Raw genomic sequence first — 20,780 nt, forward strand, 5'->3', positions numbered from 1 at the left:
CCCCCAAGAGCTGCACTGCAGGGCTCTACACAACAGCATGCCCCAGCATGTGTGGATGTGTGCGGGAGCTGAGCGATAGTTGCCAATCGTTATTTGGAAATGGGTGTTTTTTTCTCCAGAGTCCTCCTGCATTTGCTGCTTAGCAGATACTGCTATCCATCTGCTAAGTTGGACACTGACAACTCCTAGCATCTTCTTCCCTTTCCTTGCTGCTGGGCTGCAAAAAATGCGGCGTTGTCCTCACTTCCCCCACAGCTGCCAGCTGCGTCTGTGTTTCACTCGCAGTGCAAGTTGTAGGAGAAGGATCTTTATTTGGTAAGTGCTGAGGCCCGGCTGCCCGTCAGCCACAGCCTCCTCCAGCCTGGGACTCCCTGCTGATCTAAGCCCCTTCCAAAAACTTTTTGGTTGCTGCTTTTATCCTGCTCTAGTACCACATGGCTTTTCAGAGCACTTTGCTTTATTCACCGAGGCATGGGGTCCTTGCAAAGGGGATGGGGGGCACTTTTTGTCACTCCTCTCCACGTGCCCGACAGCCTGCTTGCTCACGGGGATGGAGCCCTTAGTACCCTTCTTCTGAAGCACGTGCTGTATCACAAACTTTTGCCTCGATGCTCTTTTGCATTCAAAAGTTTGATTACGGTACATCTGTGTCTTTACAGCATGCTTGCACAATGCAAAGTACAAAGTTCAGCTAACAAACCAACACCAGGCTCGTGCAGTGCAATCTACTGTGTCATCCGCAAAGTGGCAAGCAAAAGTGTTCAAAATGACAGGAAATCTGTTCTATTTTGGAGTGAATCTTTCTGAACTTGTAAAAACCCCTGTTGTTGTGCAAAGGCAGGACGTTAGCTATTTAACAGCCATCAGATCCTCTGCCTAGCTCTCAAATATTAGACTTTAATTGGCTAATACTACAATCTGCCTCTAAAGGAAAAGTTTTGCTAAGTTCAAATACTTCAAAAAGATGGCAAGATTCCCCCTTTAGTACTTGAAGGACTTTGCTAATACGTTGAACATTTTAAAAACTTAAAGCTTAGGATTTCAACAGAAAAGAGCATCAGTAATTTTCTACCTAGTTTATAACCACAGATGTGGAACTGGTCCACCTTCAGTAGTTTTTGGGTGCGTTCATATTTTTCAGTGGCAGTAAGACACTGGTGTTGCACTCCCAAGTCTGAATTATGGCAGATGCCACCGGGATGTGATTTTTCAGATGTAAACAATGCACGTTAACACTCCTTTCTTCATTTATACATGCATACACCCTAGCGCTGTTCCTCCTTCTGTGTAGTACTGTCATACATGAGTAGGCATACTACTTTACTGAGTCACATATTGGTAATTCATGCAGCACAGACATGCTGATTGTTTCATACTGAGCATAATAAGAGAAAACTAAGCAAAACCAACTGAAGCCCCAGAGCCTTTATGCACAAGAATGAGCTGCCACCAAGATCATGCTGTCACAGAGAGGTCTCCAGTTGCATGGCATCAGTTCATATTTATGATATGCAAATTCAGCGAAGAGTAAACTTAAGAATCAGCTGGGACTACTTTTTAGCTCAACAAACCATGTCTCAGATGAAGATATTTCGCTCAAGCACGCATAGGTGTGCAATGACTGTGCAGCCGGCCCCACTTCTGCAGATCAGAAGCAACTACTCCAAACAAAGGAGGAAACGTTACAGAAATCCAACCTCTCCCGTCAAACCTCCGCACTGACCACACTCGCATGGCTTCACCACTGTAACCGGGGGAGGAGGCCTGTGGCTGAGAAATGCATTCGTCCTGCAGTCGCCTCGCAGGAGATAAGACAGACAGTAAAAAGTCAGACAGGTGGATGTACCTATCACTTTCTCCAAAGTGATTAGTCTTACTGTACTTGTTCTCAAGGGAAAATCTGCAAAAGTGTCTTGTTGGCCTGCTCACACCTGCCATGCCCCCACCAGCTGTTTCAGCTGACCTCAAAGTGTGACACCTGGGAAAAGGAGGGATGCACATACTTTAAATTTCAACCGCGCTTAATTAGCAAACCTTTTTTTAGAAGTTCAAAGAGTTATAAGAAACGGATAAAAAATCTCAAGTACAATACATTCATTAGCATGCATTCTCACCTAGTAAAGACAATATCTTTAATCTTTCTTTTTATATTAATCTAGATTACATTTTATTTATCAAACCTACCGTAGGAATAACATTGTATTACCCTTTAATTTCATCAGGAAATGTAGCTACTGAATGTTTTATTAATGACTTGTTTGTTCAGTAGCTGATATTTTTTTTCAAGGCAAGTTGTGCAAGGCTTAACTTAAAAACAATTAAAGCAAAAGAGGAATGTTGAGTGTATTAGGGTGTTAGGCAACTATCAGTATTAAAAAGTTTAACAAACACAAATGACATTGTTGTACATCAAGTTCTTTTTGCCATTTCTGTAACATATCAATAACATTATGAAATTCATGTGCTATCAAAGCGATAACAAACAAATGTAAACAGTCATACATACTGATGCATGTCAGTTTTTCAATTCCTATCAACTATGTTCAACAAAAAAATCAAGATAGCTGAAGAGCCTGACCCTAATTTTGCAAGCTGACCCATGCACTTAAGCTTTTAACTTAAGACACAGGAGCTCTGGGTGGATGCAAGATCTGTGGTGGTGGATCACTTCACAGGAGGAGTCCTTTGTTAGGAAAATCTGGACTAATTATGCTCACAAGTGGAAACTGGTTACTTATGAGGTTAAACTATCTGGGAAGCAACTGGATTATATTGCTTGCTCCTAGACCTTGTATAAGAGTGTTTCCCCAGAGCAAAATCATTAAGTTGTGGAATAGCTTCCTTCAAACATTTACAGCTTGTATAATTGCAGATTATTCCCTTAGGCCCTATAAAAACGTCTTCTAGCTGCACAGTTTAGAAATTAATGAATAAATATAACGGTATTTCAAAAATTTGCATCTACTGTAATCCTCTTTCAGTCCTCTATCGTTTTGTTTTGCTAACACTTTACTAGATAATGAAATGGCAGAAATCTGAGTAATTTTGGTTGTCATTAAAATACTGTATATAAACAGGAAAAGGCAGAATAAGGCATTCTCAACACAAGCTTGAGGAACGTACGTTTTCATGCCCAGTGGAACTAACATTTCAATTTCTTCCCAGAAGTAGTGGAATGTTTTTTGCATATAAATCCCCAAATACTTTTTGAATTTTACACATAAAAAGCATTATTTCATACATGAGTTTTAAAAGCATTGGCTTGGTATTTCCTTCCATTTTGTCTGCTGCAGGACTATGAATCTGGAAGGAAGCAGTTCAAAGAAACTCACGACATACAGAAGACACCTACTTTCATAAAACCAAATTAAATAGTATTTTGTTTCAAATGCCATCTAGAAACACTGGATAGATGTATATGAAGTATACGCATTATGGTAGGTAGTTATTCATCCCCATGTTTTCACCTGCCGGTATTACTGCAAATAACACTGTTTCCATGACATGCCTTATGGAACAGTTTACTATTTTCATAAGCAGTCACATGCATTGAAGGTAGAATCACCAGCCAGTGCATTTGGTACCCCAAAGCAGAACCAGAGAGGCCAAGCTTACAAATCTCTCTTGCTGAATGACAAGTTAGCTGGTGTATGAAATGACAGATCTCAGCTGAAACAGGGAAGCACATTGGCCTAAGACATTTCTTCTGGAGTTGCTTCTGCTTCCTGAGTGGGTTTCTCTTCGGGTTTGCAGTCATGGATGGGAGACGGGTTACGGCTGGGCTTGTTGCTATCATGCGTGCTGTGACCGCTGGCGCTGCCGAGGCGAGTTGATGCCACCACAGCTTTTACTGCAGCCTGAGAAAGAGAGGATCAAGCAAACGTTCCTTAAAGGACATGGTCTGCCAGCACTGCAGCCTTAGCATCATCCCGTTAGGGAATGTAACTGCGTTTAGTCTTCTACGGTAATGTGACATTCGGATACCTGCCTGGGCCTGGACAGATTTAGAAGGCCACCTGAAATACTGGATTGAGGTTTAATATTCGTGCTTTCACAAGGTTACAAGTTGGCCAACATGAACAGAATTTTTTTTTCAGCTGCACATGCTGCATTTTTGTTTAGAAACTACTTCAGATCTCCCGTGTTGAAGTTAGATGGCAAAAAGAAAGTTATCTTCTGTCATGATAGTAACAGTATTAGCACCAATTATTCCATGAAAAGTTCACAAAGGGAAACAATATTTATCACTATTGCATATGCCAAGCAGAATGGTGCAGAGCATACAGGCAACCTCCTATGTATATATACAAATACGCATTGGGGATAGGCTCTCGTATCATGTAAAATGTCACAAAATGAAGACACACATTAAGACAGTTATCTTAGCCCTTGCCTTGAAGAGTCTTATCGCCTGAAAAAACAAACATACAGAGGTGAGGAAAAGAAATACTAATCTCTGTGTATGACAAGTCTAGCTATTTTTGACTTGGTTAGCTTTTTGCTTAGGCATCACAGAAGAAGCGGGTCTGCAGGAAGGGATGAGGAGTATAGCAAGTTTTGTGGGTGGTTGGAGAGGTAACCATGCAAAAAAAAAAAAAAAAAAGAAAGAAAAAGAAGATGCTAATGAAAAGAGACTATATAAACATTGGCAAGAAAGAAGAATCAGCTAATACAGAATACAAAGTCAAAGTACAAGGCATGAGCCAATGAAAGTGTCAATAATTTTGAAAGTGAGATTACAAATTACAAATAGAACATGCCACTCAATGATATTATAATGTATAAAGATACTTTTAATGTAATTTACTCTCACTAGCATGTGGATGTTTATGAAACAAATTCCACACAACCTATGAAAAACCAATCATGACTGAGAGCTTTAGAGTTATTCTATAAAAATACGTCTTTACGTAAAGAAAGCCTGCTGCTGGACTTGTATGTTGGGAAAGAGAGGATAATTTTATATTATTCTTATTAACAAAAAAACAACTAAAGCATGTATTCCCTACCTGGTTTTCTGCTTTGTTCTTATTTTTTGGACAGGAATTAATTGCCTAAAAATTTACGGTTCATTTTATACATGTATATGTGTAAAACTATTAACTCTACAATAACTGCTAACTCCAGTTAATTCTCTTAATAATTGGAGATTTGGTCATTTAATCTTTAATAGAAAAGCAATGAAGAAATAAACTCATAAAAAGTTTAAAAATAAAACCAGCTTTTAAACACAGAAGTATAAATTGATTGACTATAGGGATCTAAATAAACTGGGCTCCAAAAAAATCTCATTGGCGATCAAAGGTGTAAAAATATAAAGAGAATCAAAATCAAAACATGCATAAAGGGTACGTGTTTCTTTGTGACCTCCTGGGCAGGGAATGTAATAGCTCACTCAGAAATAATGAAATTTATGGCTCTGCTCATGCTCTGAAATAATTTTGATATAACAACATTGCATGGCATCTTCAGTGAATACACAGCAATCCTGCTGTAAGGCTACAGAAATCTTTCTGAAGACAACAATGTTAATAGACACGTTTAGTCAATTCTGCACGGGCAAAGCGTCACTGTGAATTATATCTACAGTGTCTGAGACCTTTGTAAATGACAAAACCTTTTTCTTTGCCCTGTAGAGATTCTCTGTCATAGTTCCCTAATAATACTGAAAAAAAAAAAAAGCAAAAACAAAGTTAAGGGTCATTGTGAATTTTGTTTTGCATGGGGTTTGTAAAGCTCTCAGACAAGATGCTTTTTTACTCTTATTCCCCAGAGCTACAAGGGCAGCTTCACTGTAGCTGTTAGTAACAATTTCTGTGCTGAAGTATCCCTGGAAGTCTCTCCTAAGCAGACACAAATCTTTAACAACTGAGGAAAGGATTAGGGGAGAAGAAAGTTTCCCAGTGTTATGTCAGTTAGATGCCCAGCTGCCTGTCGTTTGCACCTAAAAATGTTTCCCCGCTCCTTCCCATGGTAGATATGTAGACCAGATGGTAAAGGAGCATATTGGTGACTCAAAACCTAATGTTATTTTCAGCACAGGTCCCACCTGCACTCCTGCCTTGCAGCGCTATTTCCAGATAAAGAATGCTATTGCACATTTGCTTTCAGAGGTACTTGGAAATGCATGTTTTGGGCCTGTTAATCTCAGCCCACACATTTTGTGGACCTACACATCTGAATTGCTGACTCTAGATCATACAGAAGGATGGCTTAAGCTCCTGCTTTGTATTGATAGGTATAGAAACTGAGGGTGGCTTATAGATCAAAATATGCTACAGTAGATTAAATATCTTCCAGATTTATGGATGCTCATGAAGGAACTACTCAGAATTTTGCTCTTTCTGGTCAATACTCTAAGGACGCACAAGCAGTACAGGACATGGATGGACAGAAGCAAGGAAGGAAGAAGGGAAGAAAGGAAGGAAGGAAGGTAAGGAATTTGCGAAAGTTGTGTACATTCTCAGCAGTTCGTTCTGTGTAGATAGAGTTTTCAATCAACCTCACATTTTTATTTGTTTGGCTGCAGACATCGACTAAATCAGCTTCAACTTTTTCATCTTCATCAGTCATCTTAAATAAAAAGTTTTCACACCACTATGGAATGTTGTCCTGAAAAGTGTGCAAGGTTTGTGCAAGGCTACTAATTTAATTGCATGCTTTCATAGCCAAAACAGAGATTATGTCCAGATACTTGCCTTAAGTTTACGCCGAGCATTGAATTCTTGAAGTTTCTTTTGTGCATTGTCCATGTGTGCAAAGTTTGCTGCCTTCCCTGTAACCCATGGGTGCTGCAAAGCCTGTAGAGTGGTGAGGCGTTTCTTGGGGTCTAAAACAATCAACTTTTTAACCTGCATCACATGGAAGAAATACAGAAGACTGTTAACCTTATTCTTCATTTACATTAACAAGCTTTGCATTTTGGAGTTTCAGTCTTCGTTTGAAAAGTGCCTTAGTGAAACACATTCTAAGAAACCAACAAGAATTTGTGTACAGGTCTTTGCACATATTTTGTTTCTGGCATTTCTTGGTCCTCCATAAAAAATATCTGAATAAGACAGCCACTAAGGGGGAAGAGAGGAGGAAAAGAATCAACTGGTTACCAACATTTGAAAGAGGATGTACCAATGCAGGTGGCCTGAATCCACCATAGGCTCTTGTATGTCTGAATTGTGACATATACCCTAAGAGATGCTCAAAATACCCCCAGCCAGGCAGTTATCTTAGCAGTATCACCACTTTTGGATTTGGACAAGGTTTAAGTTGGGTTAGAAAGTTTAAATTCTAGTGTATGTAACTCATGCAGACTTGTACTATGCAGTCACTGCCAGGTACATCACAAATGAAGTGTTTCTTTCAGTCACCGTAAAACCGCATGTACACGTGAGTTAAAAAGTACTGTACAAGTATTTCTCTCTTAGCTCACTCTGAAACTAATGCTGTTTATGCCATTCTTTCTGCTATTGAGACCAGGGAAGCTGCACCTCTCCAAACACAACAGTAGGACATTTTTGGGACATCAGTGGTACAAACTGCTAGGTACAAAGTGTGTCCAGGCAAGCTGCATTTCATGGGTTTTGCTGTGTGTCTGGACAAGTGATGTTTTTTAAAAAAAGAAGGGTGAGGATGGAGTAAAGAAGTACACGGATGGTACTCAGCAGAGCCACACTTATGCAACTCTCCTGACTGCACACTCTTGGAGCAGAGTGCAAGTGATGGCACAGGGCTCCACCACTGCCATGTGCCCAAGCGTGAGGGGAGGACTCGCTTTAGGGCTCTCTGAAATTTCCTCACAAAAAGCTATTAAAGAAAGACAGTGCACTGAAGTAGGTGCAGAAGAACAGTCATCGTGATGAATACCCACTGTGTGTCCACACAAGACAAATGAACACCCCAGAACTGCCCACAGCATGGGTTTTGAGAGCCACGGGCTTCATCCTTACTTACAACTTGCTAAACAGTGTTCAAACCTGAAACTCTGAGCTTTACTGTAACAAAATGGTAGGAACCAGTTTGGACCAAAGCTCTCTGTATACAATAAAGAGCAGCTTTGATGCTGGCTGCTGTTTATCTGGGTTTTGATGACAAAAGGAAGTAAATGGTATTTTTTTGACCTTAGAAAAACTTCACATCTAATACAACAACAAGAAAGTACTTTGAACTTCTACAGTCCTTCCATTTGAGGCATCCTAAAGTACTTTACAAACACTAATTATGTGGTATTTTATGGCACAGTTTGTATAAGCAATATGGAACTGAGCATTTGTGTCTTCAGTGCTAATGAAATAACTGAATTGTGCAAGTTATTCTTGACTAAAAATCAAACTCAAACATACATATCTTCGCAGATCAGTGTCGCCTGGATCCTTTATCCAGTAAAAAAAGAATACAGTGCAGATAGCATGCCAGCCCTTGCATTTTGCTTATGGACCATATTGAAAAGTAATGAGTCTTTCCTCATCTACTGAGAAAAAGCTTAAATGGACAGAAAAAAGCTGTCAGCAAAAGTGGGGGAGGGGCTTCACTCCTTTTTATATTCTTCCTCCAAAGTTCAGACTTGAAAACTGCATAAAATACAGGGCTTGTTTCTATGTTCCCCTGAAGGTGGTTGCCCTGCAAAGAGGAATGACGAAACACCTCAGAGCTAGCATGAAAAGTAGGCATACATGAACACTGTGACAGCTGCCAACAATTTGTGGCTTAGTTCACAGAAGGACCTGAACATCCATGGTTTTGAGTGCAAAATTACAGCACTGGACTAACAGTGGATATTTAACAGCACCATAATATACCAGAGATAAGAAGAAGAAAAGCAAGGAGCCATATGAATAATTAATTAACCAATTATTCTGACCCCACCCCAAAATGGACTTTTTTTCTCAGTGGAAGTGATACGAGCCAAATCATATCAGCAAAGATACTCCAGTCTCATTTTTGCTTTACTTACTAAGTCCTTGGCATTCAGAGACACATCATCCCACCAGGGGGACACAAAGTCATATTCACAGTTCAGGATTCTCTTAAACATGTACTGATCTCCCCTTTCATCATAAAATGGTTCAAAGCCACAAAGTCTGAAAGGATAACAAAGAAAGAAATTTATCAAAGATTAATTAGTCTTGGGCTGTTAGAAACAGTTCCTGGTATTCTCATTCCCTACTTTGTGTCCTGTACTCCACTTTGGAAACGAGACCTGGATATACTTACGAATTCCTAATTCTACAGAGCAGAGCAAAATGTGGCCATAAGCACTCATAAGCTCTGGGAAAGGCTGATCAAATTGTAAATTTTCCATTTTCACATGGAAATTGGAACTATTAATATAGGGACTTAACATAAGAATAGCCATGCAACAGTTGATACCTGTTTACCTTCTACATGCCAATAAGTATTTTCTAGCAGCTCTTTGCTCTTCTGGTCTCAGGCTGAAGTGCCTTGGACTATTTAGTCATTCCTCAGTCTGAAACTTTGCTCATCCCTGCTTTCTTCTGTGAGTCTTCTCCAGCCGCGTGTCTTTTTAAAGTGGGTGCAAACACCATTCAGTGTGGGCACACCACGGAGTTGCAAATTAGCATAATGATGTTTTCTATTTTAATCTCCATTTCTTTGCTAACAATTCTTGACCTTGGATCTGGTTTTCTGGACTGTTTACAAGCACAGAGTTAACATGTTCATAGAGGAATTATCAGAATCCCTGTAACTCTTTCCTGAGAGGTAGGAATTAGCTGAGGAACCACACTTTACTTGTGAAGTTACAAATTTTTATATGTCCAGTTAGGACTGTTTTTTGATTATGTTCATCACTGTATGTTATTAAAACCTCTGGCAGGTTTTAATAATCAGCCCTCATCCTCACCTAGGTAACCTACATATTATCAAGAAATTTTGTAATCTCACTAATGACTGCATTTATGAATATATTGAATAATACAGATCCTGACACAGATCCACACAGCTGGCCCTGGGGAAAGCAAACTCATAGAAGTGGTTTCCATTTATATAATGTCCTTTTTTGTCGCTTCATTGCACTTTAATCATGCCTGCACACATAATCAGATGTTTTAAAGTGAATTTCCTATTCAACCAGTACGTGTTCTGAGCTAAACAGAAAGTCTATCTGCTACTCTGCCTCCAGAAAATGCAACAAGCAATGAGATGATGACAGGAAAAGAACAGCAGACCATAAAGAATAAGACAGCAACAAATCTAGAAAATTTAACCTTACATTTTAACTTGTTCTTATATTTTTAAACCCAACCAGTGTGCTTACTGTCCAGAAAAAGGAGACAGATGTTCAAGGAAGAAATGTGTTTCTGAGGGTGGTGTGTAGCCATGGGTGGAACAGCTGCATCACTGTGCACTGCTGAAAAACTCCACTGTAAGCACATTCTGGCTGTGTCATTAATTTCCAAGTTTGGCAGAGATGGGTTAAAACACAAGGATCCAACCTCCAAGTACCGTGTGCTTCAGTAGGTGGAAGCCAGCCACGGTCCCCCTGCTGCTCCCCTCCTGTTTGCCTGCCTCTCCCACCACCATTTCTGAACTTGCTTCAGGTTGGCTCCTATCCCCACGGAGCACTTTTGCTGAGCAGGGTTGTTGGGCCACTAAATGGTTCAGCCAAAACTGGCTCTGAATACCAGGTAACTGATCACATACAGTGAGACCATTGCTTAAGACTTGCTGTGACTGTGTTTGAAGTCTTCTAAGTGATTCTCTATTTACTTCTAAAAATATTTTCATCGTAACTCACTACTATCACCTATTTTTGTCTTATTAACAATTTCTATGGATACGCTTCTAGCTAAAAAAAATTTAACTTCAGCAGACAGATTAGATGAATAAAACTAGAGGTGTGATTTCAAATTAGGTAAATTAAACCAGGGTAAGACCCAGCACGGCTGCTCTTGATTTCATTTAAATCAGGATTATGCTGATTCATTTTAAATCAATTACCTACCAAATAAAGAAAAATCAATGTAAACAGCTTCAAAATCAATTAGAAATGACCAGACAGTGTTTTATGCCCTTTTAAGTAAGTTAGTAAAAAAACACCTTTAATTAAATCCATGCAATTTTGACTACAGGCAAAGCCTCTGTATTTGTCGACCACTATCTGCATCTCAAATGTGCACTTGCGTTTCTAACTTGCTGCAGGAATACAAAAGGACTGGTACTCTTTGCTGTTAAAACTATAAATGGGGCTTCCTTGGAATTATGACAGTTATAATCAATAGGTCTTAAAATAATTGGCCTCAGGAATAATTGTTCAGTCAAAATATGTGTCAAAGGTTTTCTTAATCACATGTTAAGTCCACTTTGTATTGGTGAGAAGATACAGTTTTATGCACGTCTCCTGTAGCACGGTAGTTAACTCTTAAATACACTCTATTTTGGAGGCGCATACAACAATGTGTTTTTTTGACTGTACATAAGTGCATTCCCTTTACTAAACTATGAGACTGAGACATGCAACACTGTCCTTGAGGCTGCAGGATTAATCAATTAGTTACTGTACATGTACCTTTTGTTCTCAGCTTCTAACCCATCAGAAATGTTGACATACAAAGCTTTACACTCAATAGAAGAGTTTTAAATGTGGAGTATTATTAAAGCTAATAGAAGAGATGGCCAAGTGGACTCGACTAGCGCCCTTTTTGCCTGGCTTGCTCCTGTAGGTCAAATTGGATTTCAAGAGGGGAGGAGGAGAGGAACAGAAGGAGGAAGAAGTAGAGGAGTATCTGTACCAGTGGTGTCCCACCCAGAGCAGGAGCTCACACACTTTTGTTTACACCAGTGCAGAGGTTTAATGTGGCTTGGGAGGTTTTGAAAGGCTGCGTATAGCAAATGCCACTCCATATATTCAAGTAGGAATTTGCTGTACATTCTTGCTTGGAGCTTGCCTACACTTTAAAGAAAGTTCTACTTAAGGAAAGCTCTCAGTTTCGAGTACAACAGCTATCCCTCAGTTGTTGAATAACTAGGCAAGCTCATGGCTTAATCTAGATACCTTTGTAAAGGGCAAAGATGGCAAAGCACATCTCTCTGTCACGTGTGGACCACTAGAACTGGCAGGAAGTATCTGAGATGTGATCTTCTACAGACTTGAACCAGGCCTTGAGGCAAAGATTCACATTTTAAAAGGAGCAGATAACAAAATGGCAAATAGGAATATTGTAGCCTATCATTTACAGGCACCCAAAAGGAGAGCTGTCACTTATTTAAAGCTTACATACAGAACAAAAGATGTTTTCTGGAATTTCCATCAGAGTGTTTATATATCCTTACAAGTACTTTTAGTGTAAACCCCAGAAAATGTAATTCTTTCTTTGCAAAAGACATAACAGAAAATAATTTTATTACTACATACTGTACTTGCTGGACACAGTTACTGAGTCCTAGGGGGGGAAAGAAAATGGCCCGGATGTATAAAATCCTCCACATCTTTAATCTATATGTGTAAAATCCCATTTTCTTCCCACAAAAGGCATCCCACAAGTATCGTATACACAAGCCAGCTTAGCATTGGTGTTGCCAAGGGAATAAATGCAGTTATTTATTCTCCCACAAAGAGAAGTGTCAATACATCAGATACAATTTTCCCTTCTCAATAATCTTCCTTTGAAAGATCAATACAATAAAAAAATTACAATGCTTACCAATTGAATTAGGACTAGCCATATTAAGATACTGACACAAGTGCCTACCTTTAGACACAACTGTTTGAAAATTTTGGTCTATAGTTGCAACTTCAACTGTTTAAAATATGTATGGCCAGCATCGCTCACAGCCCTCTGTCACCAGTGTCTCTGGTTACCTTGTAAGAAGTGGAACAATTCAACATTAATCATTCAGCCCATCGGATTGATTTGCAGACAGAGTCCAGGGCTGTTCCCTGCCTGCTGGCTGAGATGCTGTGGGACAGCAACACTGATGCTGCAGTTGAAGCTGTAGCAGGGTGTGTGGCTGACAGAGATGGGGCAGCTGCATTTGGGAATATTCACAGGCACTGTGAAACTACTGCAAACACCTTAACTTCTCCTTGCCCCATCTGTAGTTGAGAAGCTTCTTAGGATCATAGTATGCCTCACAGTTTGTGTGAATGAGAGAATGAGAAAAAAACATACGATGCTTTCTGACACTCGTATGCTTGTATTTTTGCTTTCAGCAGCTTCGCTGCTATCATTCACATTAATAGTACGATTCTGCGCAGACCTTGCTACTGTTCAGGAAGAAGTGTTATATTTATCAAATATATAACCTGAGCATTTTGCCATGTTCCTCTAGGATTTGACTTACTTAAATAAGATTAGGAATATCATAATTAAAATTCCTGTCTTCCAACGGCACAGCTCATAACGTCATAAAAACCTGCAGGTGCTCACAAATGAACCACTCTGTGGCACTGTCTGCACTTACAGGATGTAGGTGATGATCCCCAGAGACCACATGTCCACCTCAGGGCCATAGGCACATCCCCGTAGTATCTCTGGTGCTGCAGATGATAAAACACTTGTCAATAAGATGAAAGTTGAATGCAGAAATAACAGTCACAAAGTCAATTTAAACTCCGTGCACACTCGTAAGAGTCTTTTAAAAAGTTAGGGCCTGTTTCTTTAATGTTCCTAAATTAGGCAAAGGATTCCCTTCACTGAGTATAAAGCAACAGAAGTCGTGTCCAAGCACAGCCAGAATAAAATGAAAAGCGGACTTCAGTTTCAAATTGCTTTTTAGGTTTAGGTTTGTGAAAGGAACTACAGAAAGTTACAGCAGTAACTGGAGCTGCAATGTGACAAAGGAGGTGGTACTTTTACATCAGTATTTTACTTATTTACTTGGTACTTTATTTGGGCTTTATTTCTGGTATTCTGTTTTAATTGTAAGGAAAGACAAGACCATTTCAGGCAATTGCTTTTGCTGCAGTGCGGAGAAGGCAGAAAGGCCCAGCAGTCTCGGTGACTCCGGCTCTGCAACAGTAAAGAGGAGTTAATCTCTGCCCAAGCAGCCTGACAGACACACCTTGAGGAAAGCTGAGCAGACCACTGTATCCCTCAGACAGTATGTGTTGCTGCTGTGTGTGAGTAAAAATGTGCACGGTTGCACATTCAAACTGTGACATGCCTACCTCAAGCACCTCCGTCCCCCGTGCTCCCAGAGCTCGTAGCTCTGTGCACCCTCGAGGTTTGCCTCTGACTGGGCAAACCACCCTGGGCAAAGCTCCTGAGGCAGCAGGATGAAAATGCCATATCTCCAGAGGAGGAAATGGAAGTGCTTGATACTGGTGGAGGCAAGACCCTTCCCTCCCTCACCTTTTGGCCACAGACAAAAATACCCAACTAATTTGGAAAAAGCAATTAAAAAGACACTGCTGAGCCACACTTCCATGCATCAGTAGCCCTTCTTCTCAGCAACCATTGTATCTGTATTAATATCCATCAGATGCACGGGTTGGCAGCACAGCCCCTGAGCCCACCTGCTCTATGATGCATGTGGGATGGCTGCCACATTTCTGGGGCACAGTGGACTTGCTGCATCAATGCTGCAGCACGTACGCATCTCTTCACCTTCCCACATCACATTTTCACAGCCATGAGTGCTGTTCATGGCCCCTCATGCTCAGGGCCAAGAAGGGCTGGGGCTTCCCGAAATGTGTGACAGCTCCCTGCTCAGCCTGAAGTTTTGGTTGCCCCTCCGGACTGACTCAGGCTGCTGGCACGCTCCTGCTTTGCTCCCAGCCTGTGGGAAGTCTCCACTGGGGCAGCTAGCTCTCCCGAGGCATGTGCTGCAACATCCCGGGGAAGCCAGGCTCCCCCAAGCATGATTTTAATCAGAGTGAGTATACACAACTCCCTAACGGCCTCCAGGCAGCTGGCTCAGGCTTCTTCAACTTACCTGAAGGATTTACCATGCAGGGAACACATCAAGCGTTTTTACAAAGCATTAATATAGAAGGCAAAGGACGTTAATCACTAAGTTTGCTACATACCACTCGTACAGCTGGCAGCTGGGCAAACGCTTGCCCGTCTAAGCACAGACATTCCCTGCCTCCTTATTCTTCTGCTAGGTAAACTGATGAACAGAGAGGGGCTGTTTTTGAGAAGGAACACTAGATGCCAAATGATTTTAACTCAGGTTAACCTGTAGCTAACAGGACAGACTACAGGCGAAGCAGCCAATGGCCTCCGAGAAAGAGATTGAGACGGACCAAGAAAAGAGCTGTTAACCACCATTCTCCCTGACATGTTTGTTAATGCCATGTGGGGGGTTCTGAAGTAAATAGGACAGTTTTTCTGTTTAATGGCCAATATGCTTCCTCTTCTAGAGAACGCAATGTTTCTTGGGATGTCTTTTTGGTCAGGATAAGGGCAGAAGACACTTTCTGCCCTTCTTTCACTTTTCTCCTCCTTCTACCTCAGTATTGTAAAATGGCCACAAAGGAGACCAAAGATTTGCATATACAGGGCTGCCTTGCTACCTGGACTGTGTGGATTACGCAGTTATACACCTTGTAAATACGACTTTTTAATATTTCCAGAAGCTTGCTTTTGGTGAATGGATTTGACTGATACGTTGCAGTTAGTTTAGATGTTGGTTGTGACAGACTGATCATGAATCACTGCCCTGCACTGGCTTATTTTTATGTGCTACTGTCAGAAATCACTTACGCCCTTCTTGTTAAGTTCACTGAAAGCACAACGTCTCAGCAAGTTAAGTTCTTTGTGACCATCTTCTTGCTTTCAGTCCTCTGCATCGCTTTACACGTCCCAGGAACTGTAGATTGGTAAGTCTTGATGCCAAAGTATCCAGACTCCAGTATGTGTTTTTGTTGCTGTGTCCTTTCTGGAGAAGCTGCTGATAGCTGGGTGGGCAGGATGTGGGAGTTGGCAGCCTGTGACTATCAATTATTCATAGTTTAATTTGGCATTTCAACAGTATTCCTTCTAGGTTTCCTCCACTTCTGGAAAGTAATGCTTGAATATTTTCCAGCCACCAGGAATTCTGCATGGCCAGTTAACTTGGGTTGTAAAGGAAGGATTGCAGGTCCATGTCTGTAGGCACAAAGCTCCTTTCTTCTCTTCTCAGCACAGACATTCAGCCTCAACCCTCCCCAACAAGTCATCCCTACTCTGAGGGCTCTTCTATGGGAGTAAGCCTTATCCTATTTTTATAGTAAGTAGACAGTATGCCAGTAAAGACAGGCATAAAAAGGGCTAAATACTAACTACAGTTTTACAGCATTTGTAATGTAACTGTCATGAGAGAAGACAACTAGAACATTAATAGCTAGTATGTGAAGTACAGTTTTATAAAACTAAGCAGACTGGAATTCAGTGCTACTCTAAAGCATACTTGGCACCTGTGTGTGCTTGGTAGAGAATGTCATACAAGGTAATGGACATGTCACCTGAATTGCATTATCAGCTGTGCTATGAGGTAACAGAGTAATCTTACGGTCTTCTCCAATGTCCTCTTTCCTTTGCTTCTACAGTCATAAAAGCAAATGCCACGTCTTTAGTTTCAAATGGCTTGGCTCAGCTCTGTCCAAAACTACCCGAGATGCTTACCACCCAGCACACTGCTAGCAACTTGCAGCCTCTTGCAGGAGCCCATTCAGGATCTAGAGTTCAGCAAGAATGGCAGAAATAGGTTTCTCCACAAGATCACGTTGGTTGCTGGAGGTGAGCATCCACCATGGGAAGCCCAGCAGGCTTACCCTGGTATAAACAAGATCACCAGCCTCCCTGGTGATTAGCTGGTTTGCTGACATGGGAGTGCCTTCAATAAAGGGTAAGCAGACTGCAGAGGCAGCTGCAATCCTCTTTTGCCAGAGGGGCTCCTTTTTTTGCATGTTCTGGCATTGGAGGATCCATTTCTGGTTCATGTTCTGGTTCCGGGAGTCCTGGCAAGCTTCTGCATATATCCAGGAGCTAGCTGTCCCTGCTCTGACAGTGAAGCTGTGCACAAGGGTGCTGTATCAGGAGCCCAACAGCATGCATGGGATGCCCTGCTGAAAGCTGCCAGGCAGTGTGCGAGGCTCTGTCCAGCTGCTGGCTGCTCAGCCTTGCATGGCTCGGCACCGCCACAGGAAACTGAGCCAGAACTCACCAGAGGTCTGCCCTGCTCCGCAGACCACCCACCCACAGGCAGGCCAGAGGCTCTCTGCAGGGACGGAGCATCCCACAGGTCCGTGCCATCCCCTCCGACCTGGGGACACTGCTGCTGAAGAAAAGTCTGCTGTGTGCAGGGGCTGGCCAGGCTGGGTGCATCCCCACCTGCAGTAGGATGAGCTCCCACCGCAACCCCGTGGGCAGAGAGGAATGCTCCGGCCCCACGAGGGAATGGCCTCTGGGGCTCGGCAGCACCTTTTTAATTATTTTTTTCAAAATCAGTTGTATGTTTGCTTTCTCCCTACTGTGGCACGTTATGTGCTTGAACTCTGTTTTTAGATTCTGGATTTTTTGGGGGTTGGTTTTAGTTATATCCCCTTTGGATTACTGATATCTGACATACAGCACAGCTATGGCATTGTTTGCCAAATGTTATGTGTACGGCAATTGTGGTGTTCACTCTCTGCCCCACTTATTTTCTCCCCAGAGCAATGGAGACAAAACCCACATTCCTAATTATTCACGAACTGGTACCAGTACTATGTTTTCTCACCTGCTTATCAAAACCTCACTCTCCCATATGACAGTGAGGGAACATATTTTTACCTAAATGTGATTCTATGGAAATTTGTTTTAATTTGAAGTATCAGTGGTGGTTTTCTTGCATTCAAATTAGTTGCCTTACATTATTAAAAGCTACAAGACTGAGAAGCATGAACTAGCTGTGATTTTGGAAAAAACAGAAACATGTAAGAACAGGACAACTGAGACAAAACACAGTTTCTAAACTTTGTGCACAACTTCCACAGTTAAACAAGTAGAAAGTATCCTTAAAGTCCACCAACTGAAAAATATAAACCCAGTATAGAATTTCTTAATTTCTAAATTACTAAAGGAATTAAAATTGCCATCCTTGTGTAATACAGTGCTAAGCTCATGAGTTAGATCTTTGCTCTGAAGTCATCCACAAACTCATGCTTGTTAAAGTACTGTGAATGCACAGGCAAATTAGTCATTTTGGTAAGCAGCAGTTCATGCTGACTCTCACTCTGTTGGTAAAACTGAAGCAAACCTATGATTTTGTTCTTATTTTGTTTAGGAGAAGAGAGGATTACTTAAAAGTGCCAAAGCCTTTTTACTGCTGAAAGAGATGACTAGATCTACACCAGTCACCCCAGTTCACAAGATGTGCCACAAAGAGCTCCTTGATAATGCACTCATAATTCTGTTATACAGGTCCCACGCCAGCGTGGACCAGAATGGTCTGAGACAAGCCTGCATTTAAAACCATGTATTTGCTGAAACGTTTTGGGTTTAGGGGATTAATTTATGACTCCACTCTAAGCAATAATTTGATTTCCTCTATGTTAAAAAAAATTACTTTAAGATAAATTCACTGTAAGCAATTTCAAATATTCATAATTGTTATGAACTCTATAAATTTTTAGTCTTTCCCATTATGCCTTTCATAGTCCAAATTTCTGCCGATGCCTCTCCAGTATTATTTTAGTAATTTCAGCATTTTTACAATGGTTGAACTTATTTCCATGCAAGTAGTGAACTTGCACCATAACATATGTTTTGATTATTAAGCTTCAGTGCTAGAGAATATGAATTTAGAAAAATTTAACCCAGTGCCAGTTCTAAATTTTAGCTTTTTATTTCTGCTTTTTAGGGGCTTTTTGAATTTTGACTTTAGGAAGAAGCATTTGTAACAAATTTGTAACAAAAGCAAATGTAACACCCTCACATAAAGTGCAGCATACTGTAAATAATAAAACAACGTACCACAGTACCCTGGAGTTCCACAAACTGTCTTCATGGTCACCTGATCTTCCACAATCTTGGAGAGTCCAAAGTCAGCTGTTAAGATTGTTTAGGAATATTAATGTTCTTACTTCTTTGTAAAATCACTTTTTTTTTACATTGTATACGTAATTAAATGAACATCTATGCGTTAAATAAACAGTATGGTCATTTCCAGAGATGAAGATCAATTTAAAGAATCTACCCAGACTACAATCCAGAAGCAAAATTTGTCCATACAAATGAATATTTCTGGCTCTTCCTTGGCAGAAATGTGGCTTGTATTTTATCCTGAAGACTGCACAAAGCCAATACAATGGGATGCCTAAGGGCGTACAAGCAGTGATCCAGAAATGCATTTTAGGTATGTATTCAGCTTCCACTTTGTGAGTAATCCAATAAAATTAACAGAACAATTTTGGGTTAAAAAATTGTGCATCAGTGATTTCTTGGATAAGGGTCAGAGGACACAGTCCCTGCAAGACAAAATCCCAGCAATACTTTGATAGAGGGCTTCTAGGGGCATGGAGGTGGTGCCAGGAGAAGTACTGTTCATCCTTTTTGCAGTGTTTCCACCCTGAATTACTACTTAGACAGCAAGAGCCTTCATGATGTTAGATGCTGTACTTGCATGACTCACTTTTTAAAAGACATAAAAACTGAAGTCTTCACAACTCTTAATTTTCACTGAGAAGAAACCAAGCTTCTTCAAATTTCAATTTAGGTGATGACAACCTGGCCTTAAAAAATGCAAAATAAAAGTATTTTTTTTCTCGTTATAGTGAATATAAAAGTGAACGTTTTGACTCAAGATCAGGATAAAAATAGTTCACATTTTATTCTAGAAATGCATAGTTAGGATTCACTTGTCCCTAAATGGTTATCATTTATGTATTATTATTTATCAAAACAGAAATAACTTTACTTTTATAAACACTGCCGCTCACTGTAAATCAGATCTCAATTTAAACAAGGCAATAATCTTAACCAGAAGATGAAGAATCACAGCATTTAGGAAAATGCTTCAGAAGCCCCTACACCACTCTGGCCATGAAATCAAGGCCACTGGGTGCTGCATGGTACAGCTAGTACTATCATGGTACAGCTGTTTAGTGCCTTTCCAGGAAAGGTAAGAACTAGGATAAAATGTACATTAAGATACCATCATCCTGAGATACAAGACTTCCCTCAAAATTTATAATAAATTGCTTGAGACTAGTTTGTGGAAATCTGGCTCCTGAAACCCATGATGAACACCGGCCTGATGAACGTGGCAACACTCACTCCTTGCACGCTCCCATGCTCCCTGGTAAGGGAGCACAAGGTGTTATTTCCAAACTGGTTATATACAGCTCAGGAGCGTGGCACAGAGCTCCTCTTTGCTCAAGTGAAAACTGGGCATACCCAGCATTTTTGGAGGTTATGCCCTTCGCAAGTGGCCGCCATCCCCAACAGAACTGGCATAATACATCGCCGTTCAGGAGAGCCTGGTCTCACCTTGTCCCTCCTCATCCCCCCTGTGGTGCCAACTGTGCTTCAGATAGCTTCCCTATGCTCTTTGCAAAGATCGCTTCTTCTTATCCCTCAAATCTGCCTTCAAAACAGAAGTCAGCCTTGCTCAGTTTGCTTTCTACCACTAATCTGCACATTTGTACTTTCACGACAATGAATCTTTCCTCTTAAAATACTAGTTTAACAAGCAAAAGGGGCACAGAAGTGGTGCACACAGCTGTATGCTGATCTCATGATCTTTCTTGTTCCTCCTGAGTGCTTTATTCTCTGCCACGTTCCACACAATTTTGGCTATAAATTCTCTAAGACAGCATCTAGTGTTGTATTGGTTTTAAAAAAACGATGCACAGCTGTCCT

The 20,780-nt window shown here is 40.9% G+C and overlaps 1 protein-coding gene across 1 annotated transcript in view; it reads right to left on the reverse strand.

The window, feature by feature from the left end:
* Window positions 1-3,692: 3,692 nt before the first annotated feature.
* CAMK4 (calcium/calmodulin-dependent protein kinase IV) overlaps window positions 3,693-20,780 on the reverse strand; it is a 103,663-nt gene continuing 86,575 nt past the window's right edge. Inside the window, exons 7-11 of the mRNA XM_009328731.1 lie at window positions 18,894-18,968; window positions 13,417-13,492; window positions 8,948-9,074; window positions 6,699-6,851; window positions 3,693-3,857 (exon numbers count right to left, since the gene is read on the reverse strand). Coding sequence (XP_009327006.1) covers window positions 3,693-3,857; window positions 6,699-6,851; window positions 8,948-9,074; window positions 13,417-13,492; window positions 18,894-18,968 — 596 coding nt within the window. The remainder of the gene's footprint in view (window positions 3,858-6,698; window positions 6,852-8,947; window positions 9,075-13,416; window positions 13,493-18,893; window positions 18,969-20,780) is intronic.

This window comes from Pygoscelis adeliae, unplaced genomic scaffold, assembly GCF_000699105.1.
Source record: "Pygoscelis adeliae isolate BGI_AS28 unplaced genomic scaffold, ASM69910v1 Scaffold16, whole genome shotgun sequence".
NCBI classification, from domain to species: domain Eukaryota; kingdom Metazoa; phylum Chordata; class Aves; order Sphenisciformes; family Spheniscidae; genus Pygoscelis; species Pygoscelis adeliae.